Source organism: Rousettus aegyptiacus, unplaced genomic scaffold (assembly GCF_014176215.1).
Source record: "Rousettus aegyptiacus isolate mRouAeg1 unplaced genomic scaffold, mRouAeg1.p scaffold_m13_p_8, whole genome shotgun sequence".
NCBI lineage: Eukaryota > Metazoa > Chordata > Mammalia > Chiroptera > Pteropodidae > Rousettus > Rousettus aegyptiacus.
The window spans coordinates 83382655-83392101 of record NW_023416311.1 but is presented as its reverse complement, the minus strand read 5'-3'; the positions used below and the strand labels follow the sequence as shown (position 1 = coordinate 83392101).

Here is a 9447-nt window from a genome sequence, read left to right as displayed (position 1 = left end):
AAGGAGACTGGGAGAAACAGAGACACACAGGACAGAAACCGGGGAGTCTCCGAGCCGGGGGAGGGGGGCAGACCGCCTACGTCGGCGCCCAGGCTCCGGGCTGCAACTCCAGACGCAGCGAAGTGAAAAGGGAGAAAAGAAAGGGAGAGGGCGAGACTGTGAGGGGGGGAGGACGGGCCTGAGGTGTTAAACATTTTTGTTGCTTCTGACTCGTCGAGACCCAGGGCCGCGTATCGGCCACGCTCAGCCCCGGTGGAAAGTGCCGGGGTTCTTGGCTACAACTCTGGGCCGAGGGTGGCCGCAAAGTAAGGCACGCACAGACCCAGACACGAACCCTCGCCGCGTCCCGCGCCCAGGTTGCCGGGGCCTAAAGCCGCAGCGCGCCCCGGCGAAGCCGCGGGGCCGGCACGTTCCCACCCGACCGCGGGAGGGGTGTTCCGGCAGCTCGCGGCTCTCCCGGCATTTGCAAAGTCTTTCCGGAGCCGGGCAGCGGCGATGCGGAGACAAACTCCCGGGTTCCCCCAGCGCCGCCCGCCGCCTCCTCCGGCGCCCCCACCGCGCCCCTCACACACACACCCGCCACCCTGGGCGCGCCCGCGCTGCCTGCGAGCGGCGGCGTGCAGGACTTGAAGTGGGTGTTCTTCCCCACTCCCCACCCCCGAAGCGTCGCCCCCACCCCCCGCCCCGGTCTTCCCCCTCCCTCTCGCTCCTACGCAAATAAGAACTCGGCGATTCCCCTCTGCCGCTTTGAATTCGGGCACCTCCAACAGATAATTGGGAAGGGTTTCCAGAAGGTGGGAAATGTCACCTGATTCACACTGAACTTTTAAAAGCGCCCCACCCCCAAGGAGCCGCGCACACCCTCGCTTGCGGCCGCCCTCCCACTGCCCCACACACTGGGAGACCGCCCACCGCAAACCGCGGAGACCCCCGTCTAGATTTAAAGCGCGGCTGCGCCCGGCTTCTGACGTCCATTGAATCGCGCGGGCGGCCGGCGGCGAGCGCGGGGCTGCGCCGGGATCGCTGCGCCCTCCGCCGCTCGCCTTGCTACGCGTGCCGCTCGTTCGCACCACCCGCCACCGCGCCCGCTCCCCACGCCGCCGCGCTCCTCGCCCCGCGTCTGCCCCCAGGATGGTCCGTCCCAAGCACCAGCCCGGCGGGCTTTGCCTCCTCCTGCTGCTGCTCTGCCAGTTCATGGAGGACCGCAGCGCCCAGGGTAAGTGACTGGGGATGCGCTGAGGAGGAGGAGGTTCGGCTCAGGGCAGGGGCTTGTACTTTTTTGTGGTCTCCACTTGGTCTGTTCTGAGAAAGGCGTCTCTCGGAAGATGTTGGACCAACTTAGCGACTCCAGGGTGGAGAGAAGTGGGGAAACAAGGCAGTGACACTTTAGGACTGGGAGCCGAGTTTGGAGCGCAGTTATCCTTAAAAAGGAAAGGGAGTGAACCGGAGTCTCTCAGTAGTTAGGGTTAGATGCTCTGAGTTCTGGACATAATGAGTTTAGATATTATCTCTCTTCTTTTTGGCTCTGAAGAAGGGGACAAGCATCAGTAGCCCGGAGATTTCAGTCAACCCATTTGCTAACCTCTTTCCCTCCCACATCTTTGGATACTTTAAAAAATGACGGGTTCGGCGCGTGGGGTGGGGTGGGTCATGAAATTTATTCGGTGGCTGGGGGACGTGGTTTCAGAAACTTTGCCCAAACTTGGAAGTGTGGGTGCTAAAAATTTTAGAGGGAAGTAGCTTTCTGCCTAGAGAATGCTTGTTCCAACCCCCTCTCCCGAACCCTGGAAAAAAAGGAAAAAAAGACCCAAATTATTACCCCGGAGTGTTTTGAGTAGTTTACAATTTTTTTCCTCCTTTGACTCATTTCTCTGTTAACTTTCTGTAGAATTGTAAGGAACCCACAACTGATTTAAATTCTGAGATGCGTTGAAAGCAAATTTCTAAAGTTTGTTTTTCTAAATTATATTTGTTTTTTTCAGTCTTTGAGCAGATTTAAAAATAATAGTGATAGCTTATGGTCCAAATATTGTTAAAGTTATATAGATAGTTCATTAGAAATCTGCCTGCCTGACCCAAATCCGAACATTAAAAAGGGGGAAATTGCTTGCAAAGATTTGGTAGGTATGAGATAGGTATGTGCGTACCGTGAAATGGTAGGAAGCTTCCCTCTCCTTGTTCCCCCCTGCACTTTTCTGGAGACAGACGTGTAACTTTCCTTGCTTTAACGTTAACATTTTAAGTGTGTTGTAAACTGCCCCCCCTGGGCACTGACCCTCGCTGTCTGCACCGCACTACTCTGAGTTGCCCGCCTTTCGCAGCGAGGCGCTGCCTGGTGCTGGGGACGTGGGCGCCGTAGAGAGCAGCCCTCGGAGATTTCGAAAGATCGCAGTGGCCGCGGGCGTCCTCTGGGTCTGGCGGATTGCAAAACGGGCCCGTCGGGCGGGCTGCGCCTCGAGGCCGTGCGGGGCAGCTCCGGGCAGGAACCGGTTGCTTTTTTGCTTTCATTTTTCACAAGTGCCTCTTGCTTGATTTGTCCCTGTGTGTTGTGTCTGTATCGGTCCCTCTCCCTTTCTTTCTCTCTCAAGTTCTACTTTCTTAACCCCTGTCACAAATAATACTCATAACGTCTACATGAAACCAACATGTAAAAACATCCGTCGCATCCTGTTTTTGTCAAGTTCTTTAATCTGCTCTTCGAGTCGCTGCAGGTTATGAAATGGGACGAATAAAAGTAAACAGTCTAGTAAAAGTCAATGCAAGCTGCACGTGTTGTGTCTGGGTCACTGGTAACTGACATTGATATGGCTGGGGCACTCTGGCTTCTGGCTCTCCCCCTCCCTCCCCGCGGCCCACCTCCCACCTCTTCAATCTGGGTTTTTCCCCTCTCTCTTTCCCCACCTCTTCGCTCCCTTCTATTTATTTTCTGCTTTTCTCTCTTGTATCTCTCTTCTCCTCCACGCTGACTACCTCCCCATTCCTGCTTGGTCTCCCGCTGCTCGCTCGTTGCTTCCCTACCCTAACGCCGCCACTTTCTCACCCACCTCCCCACGCCCTGTCTCCTTGCAGCTGGGAATTGCTGGCTGCGCCAAGCGAAAAACGGCCGCTGCCAGGTCCTGTACAAGACAGAACTGAGCAAGGAGGAGTGCTGCAGCACCGGCCGCCTGAGCACCTCCTGGACAGAGGAGGATGTCAATGACAACACGCTCTTCAAGTGGATGATTTTCAACGGGGGCGCCCCCAACTGCATCCCCTGTAAAGGTAGGACTCTTCCTCCCTCCATTGCTGGCCCTCAATAGAGGGCGTCTTACCCTCAGCTTCCCCACTGACCAGCTTTGTTGAAGGGGAGCCGCCCCTTATCTTCCTCCAGCCCTGGTAAGCCATTCGGGTGGAATCTCACCTGTTACACACTACAGACAAAAAGGTCAACAGAGGTCTCCGACTTCTTAGCCAAATGTGGTAGTAAAGCCAGCCTCCCCACCGCTCTACCTGAGAGAGATTTGGATATGGGGCAAAGCCTACGGTGCTGTCCTCCCCTCTACCCCTTCCTCAACTTCTAGGAGAGAGCCTGGGGCCCTCGGGCGCAAACTGATGGCTGCAAGATTGCGATTGCGCAAGGCCCCTGAAGTTGTCCCGGCTGACCTGCATACTGCCTGGCCTCGGTTTTAATCCATGCCTCTTTCCAACTGGTAGAAACGTGTGAGAATGTGGACTGTGGACCTGGGAAAAAATGCCGAATGAACAAGAAGAACAAACCCCGCTGTGTGTGCGCCCCAGATTGTTCCAACATCACCTGGAAAGGCCCGGTCTGTGGGCTGGACGGGAAAACCTACCGTAACGAATGTGCACTCCTCAAGGCCAGATGTAAAGAGCAGCCGGAACTGGAAGTCCAGTACCAGGGCAAATGTAAAAGTAGGTCCGCTCCTCCAGAGCTCTAACACTGAGATAGACCCACTAAGAAGACCTTCTGGGGGATGTGTAGTCCACAGTAAGAGCCTAATAATAATGGTAATGGCACCAAATAAAGGAACTCTTTTCTAACTTTTAAAGCTCCTTAAGAACACTGAAAGAACCAATTCCCACCTCTTCAATCTGGGCTTTTCTCTTGAAGAGTCATAGATTTTCTCTTGAAAACCACAGGGCTCCCAAAGTACCCTTTGCAAGTTGGACACTTCCATTCCATGATTTCCTTGATAACTTGAAATGCTTACTCCCTAAGGACCAGAAGGTTCTTATTAATGTGTGTTTCCCTCTTTGTTTCAGAGACCTGCCGAGATGTTTTCTGTCCAGGCAGCTCCACATGTGTGGTGGACCAGACTAATAATGCCTACTGTGTGACATGTAACCGGATTTGCCCAGAGCCCACCTCCTCTGATCAGTATCTCTGTGGGAATGATGGAGTGACCTACTCCAGTGCCTGTCACCTGAGAAAGGCCACCTGCTTACTGGGCAGATCGATTGGATTAGCCTATGAGGGAAAATGTATCAGTAGGTATTCTGGATTGAGGAATGAAAAGAGAAAATAGGTGCAAAAAGGATAGTTCTAGTGTTAAAACTGTGGGGTTAACCAATAATTAAGCCCAGAGCCTCCCCAAATGCAAAGAGAAATACTCACCTTTGACCACAGCATTCCTCAAGGAAATCATTGTCTTCCGGAAGTGTTCATATATATTTGCAAATGCCAACAAAAAAACAGGAAACAATTTTCTTAGAAAACTTAGAACTCACTCAGTTTTACACATTCTTTTTAAGTGCTAGACTCGCCGGAAGCAAGAAATAATTACTTAACAGTTCTTAAAATCTGTCATTAGATTCTGATAACTGATGGAATTCTCTCTCTCTCTCTTTTTTTAAAAGATCTCACTGTAGAAAGTCATCAAATACATATTTAACTCGATACTGTGAAATCTTGTTCCAAAAACAATATTATTTTCATACACTAGTATGTAGGAAACTGTGTGGGTTTGTGTTTTCAGTTTTATTATCAAGCATTTTTGCATAATACCTCTATCACCCTCATTAATGAATAACAAGATATGTTATATGTTTATATTTCTTGATAGGGGAATAGAGAAAGGGAGAAAAGGAAAAAACAATTTACTAATCACAGTTATGTTATATCCTAGAAGCAAAGTCCTGTGAAGACATCCAGTGCACTGGTGGAAAAAAGTGTTTATGGGATTTCAAAGTTGGCAGAGGTCGGTGTTCCCTCTGCGATGAGCTGTGCCCTGAGAGTAAGTCTGAGGAACCTGTCTGTGCCAGTGACAATGCCACTTACGCCAGTGAGTGTGCCATGAAGGAAGCTGCCTGCTCCTCAGGTGTGCTGCTGGAAGTAAAGCACTCTGGATCTTGCAACTGTAAGTGCGATTTTTAAACTTGCTGCAATTTAAGGCTTTCCCAGGCAAGCCCTAGGGAATGGAGACGTGAAAAGCACAAAAACCTCCCCATATAAGCCCTTTTCTGTTAAAGTTAGGAACCTGCTAAATTTCACCAGCAATTCAGTGATCCACAGAAAAATTCTCTGGAATGTCTCTTGGCTTTTAAAACTTATCCAATGATCATCAATGGGGTTGCCTCTAAAAACCTATTACCAGTCATTTGTCCCTAATTCCTTTGCTTTAATAGTGTGCTTTGCTGTTTGCTTTATTAACACTTGAATCTAAACTAACTGCTTCAAAAGTTTTTTTTTTTTTTTTCAAAGACAGCTTTGTATTATCACACAGGGGCTGCTGCTTTTCGCAGTTACCTCTACTAACTCTGAAATAAGGACCCAAAGCAGTTATACCTAGAACACAAGAGCGCTTTTTATCTAATTTCAGGAATCTGCCCGTAAAACCTGAGCCATTGATTCTTCAGAACTTTCTGCAGTTTTTGACTTCATAGATTATGTTTTTTTAAAAAAAAAAAGTTTTTTTAAAAACTTATTGCATAACAGCAGATGCCAAAAACAAAATCAAAAAAAGCATCTCACTGCAAGTCACATAAAAATGCAACGCTGTAATATGGCTGTATCAGAGGGCTTTGAAAACATACACTGAGCTGCTTCTGCGCTGTTGTTGTCCATATTTAAACAACAGCTCCCCTGTATTCCCCCATCTAGCCATTTCGGAAGACACCGAGGAAGAGGAAGAAGATGAAGACCAGGACTACAGCTTTCCTATATCTTCCATTCTAGAGTGGTAAACCCTCCACCAATGTTCAGTGTTGATATAGCCTTTGGGCAAAAAAGAAAAAAAAAATAGAGAGAGAAAAAAGAAAGAAAAAAAGAAAAAATATATTGTCCATACTGTAAATAAGTGTATGCTTATTTATTTGGGGGGAAAACTATACATAAAGGACCTTTGTCCTAAAGCTCTCTCCCATGCCACCTTGTTACTCATTGGACACGGAGAGGCAGTCATTGTGAGGTCTACTGGATGAGGCCCATAGTTGAGACTTGTAGACATTTATTTATACTGTGTCATGTTTTATAATTTATACATAAAATGTCTGGTTGACTGTACACCTTGTTTTTGAAGAAATTTATTCGTGAAAGGAAGAGCAGTTGTTATTTATTGTGAGGTCTCTTGCTTGTAAAGTAAAAGCTTTTTTTCCCTTGTAAACCATTTAAGTCCATTCCTTACTATTCACTCACTCATCTGTCGCCCTTCATTTCACTGTTGTTAGACTCTTTTCCACTTTAACAAATTTGCATGTCAGTTTCTGTCATGTTTATTTATTGGATTCTCTGCTGCCTGTTCTGTACATACATGATCCTTCGGGTTTTGTTTACAAGGAATCTTGACTGACCAAAAGGCATTATAACTGACTCAAATAGAAGGTACAGAGGATACATCTTTGAGGAAACTCCTACTTCAGTTCTCTTGAGATGAAGACATTTGTGAGAGAGGGGTGATAGCAATGCTAGACTTCTAATAATGTACTTTTAAGATGTTTCAGATCCAAAGAAATTGAGTGATATGGGTGTGGAGAGTCTGAAGGAAGGGGAATGCTTCACACTCAACCTTTCGTTAGGTGTTTCCTTTAAGCTAGTCTGCTGTACCTTTTAAATTAGTTCTTTTTCAACAAATGTGTCACTAAAAGTTATATCAAAGCTTTATCAGTTCAAGTTTCTTGCTTTTCATATACTTTTTTCTGATGCAATTTTATATTTTCAAACATGGCAAGTTAAATATAAATTCATTTAAATATATAGTTTTGTACTTTTCTACCATGTAAATGTGCAATGTATATAAAAGTTATAATGTGTATTTGTAAATAAATGATGAGTGAAAAAATAAAAAAATTTTAAAAAGCCAATGGTCTCAATTGCTGCTGATGTCAAGTTGTTTGGGCTTTTGAGTAAAAATGTATTTAATACATTTGCTGAGAAGGAGTTTTCACTGAACTAAGTGGCCAAGATAATAGAAGCTCCAAAGCAAGGCAAATCACAAATCACCTCAGTGGAGTTTGAAAGATAAGAGATCTGAGGTCCAGCAACCCCTTTGTAAGAGCAACAGCATACTTGTCACAAATTGCAGGAGAAAAGTGACTGCAAATGTGAGTTCCTCCCTGCAATGTAGTTTCCTCTTTAAAAACACCATCTTAGCTGTTGTTGCAAGCTCATCTTCATAGCCATGGGCACCCTTTATGTTTTCTCATCTAAATAAAGTAGATCTTAGATTTCTGAAATACAGCATGTCACAAGGAAAATTAGTGTAATTAGACTAATATTTAATAAGCACATTCTAGAGATCATAATATCAACTACAGGCATAGTGTTGCAATTCTAGAGACTTGGTGAGGTGAGGATGGGATTGGGAGTGGATTTCCACAATGATGTCCATGCTTCATAAAGACTGAATGACACTCTAGAAGACGTGTGTCAATATTTTCCAATTAATGTTTGACAGCCAAATCACAGACCCTCAGCTTGGCATTTGAGGTATCAATGGTCCCCATAATAACACTGTCATAAATAGCTAGATAATCAATACTAGTTTCCAATTCATTGCATGCTAATTCATTGCCTAAGGGCATTAAAAATATCAGAAGTGCAAGACGCAAAGAAGCGAGGGTTGATACTATGGGAGGGAAAGCACAAAGAACGCTCAGTATTGCCAACATTGGTAAACATTTTTCTTTCAAAGTCTCTATGACCCAAGTTATTTTTTAAAAGTTTAACCCATTTGTGAAAATTCTTAATATAAATAACTTAAAAATGATTATAAGAGACTATTGACTCTCAACCGTGGTCACCAATGAGAAATTTGGTGGAGACAGAGGGACCTCTAAGGTATACAGAGTTTGTATAATGATTAGGAGTCTGTAGAGTTTTGTTAGCCTTCAGCCCCAGGTTCCCAAAGTTAGAATAAAGATGCCAAAGAAAAACAGACTTCCATTAACCGTGAGAAGACAAGAGCTATAACTGGTGCCCAGGAGCTACTGGCTTGCCACTAGGGATTGGCTCTCAGAGCTCACAGACATGGTTTCACAGCCTCTCCTGGAGTTGACTTTCTACTCTGCCCCGTGATGCTACGGACATTTTAAAGCTGCCATTGACGATGAGAGTAAAAACGTCACATTTAACAGGCACGGACGTGTGTCTTAACAAGAGGAAGTGATAAAATCGACAGCTTGCCTTTAAAATAACATTCAGATTATTTAAAATTTTTATTTCATATTTGTCAGTATCAATTATTCAAGCAAAAAAAAATCCGTTTTTCTTCTTGGAATTTCCTACTTTTCCAATAATCCTGTGTTAGGTTAATTAGTACCACAAAATAAAAGTTTCTTTTAAAATTAAAATTAGACTAATATTATTAGGCTATTGTTAGAATTTCAACTATGATTCAAAAAATCTAATTCACTTAGGCATATAATATGATTAATAAAACAGTTCTAGTAACTAGCTATAATTAGTATGACTATATCCTAATCATTATTAGGAATTGCAAAATAACAAGTAATAATGAAAATGTAAGAAGTCTAATTTTCACCAGACGTCCAATAAAATTAAGATTTTTATATGCTATATGGGTGTGGTTCCTAGAGTATGGCAAAAGTAAAATCTGATATAATTAGAATCATTCTCAAACATGAGAGCTAAAAGCAATACCTGACCTTAGACTGGCTTCTATACCCAAATAGGAAAATGTTATATATTGACAAAATTGGAATATTGTCCATAGATTAAAGTACTGTATCAATGTCGATTTTACTGAAATTGATTACTGTGTTACATAAGAGAATATTCATATACTTAGGAAATATACACTGAAATATCTAGAGGAAATGGTCAAAAATGTGTGTAACTTACCCTTAAATGATTTAGAAAGAAAAAAGTATAACTATATACTCCCCCATTTGTATTCAAAGAAAGAGCACAAATAATAAAAGATAGAGTGAAATTTAACAGTAAGTGAATTTGAGTAATAGGTATATGGGTATTTTTAATACTATATTTTT

The 9447-nt window shown here is 44.4% G+C and overlaps 1 protein-coding gene across 4 annotated transcripts; it reads left to right on the top strand.

Annotated features, from left to right (window-relative positions):
- Positions 1–746: 746 nt before the first annotated feature.
- FST (follistatin) lies at positions 747–7299 on the top strand. Of its 4 annotated transcripts, none has more exons than XM_016142364.2 (6): positions 747–1216; positions 3070–3261; positions 3694–3912; positions 4264–4488; positions 5130–5357; positions 6101–7299. In XM_016142364.2, the coding sequence occupies exons 1-6, from the start codon at positions 1132–1134 to the stop codon at positions 6181–6183; spliced, it is 1032 nt and encodes a 343-aa protein (XP_015997850.1). In that variant the 5' UTR covers positions 747–1131; the 3' UTR covers positions 6184–7299. The 4 variants fall into 4 exon arrangements, with proteins under 4 accessions (XP_015997850.1, XP_015997852.1, XP_015997849.1 ...); XM_016142366.2 differs by having other exon boundaries at positions 748–1216; positions 5127–5357; positions 5820–7299; XM_016142363.2 differs by having other exon boundaries at positions 749–1216; positions 5127–5357.
- The last annotated feature ends 2148 nt before the right edge of the window (positions 7300–9447 follow it).

Coding starts and splice junctions, on each gene's coding strand:
- FST (XM_016142363.2), top strand. CDS start 1,132: ATGGTCCGTCCCAAGCACCAGCCCGGCGGGCTTTGCCTCCTCCTGCTG. Junction 1,217..3,069: donor GGAGGACCGCAGCGCCCAGG/GTAAGTGACTGG, acceptor GTCTCCTTGCAG/CTGGGAATTGCTGGCTGCGC. Junction 4,489..5,126: donor CTATGAGGGAAAATGTATCA/GTAGGTATTCTG, acceptor GTTATATCCTAG/AAGCAAAGTCCTGTGAAGAC.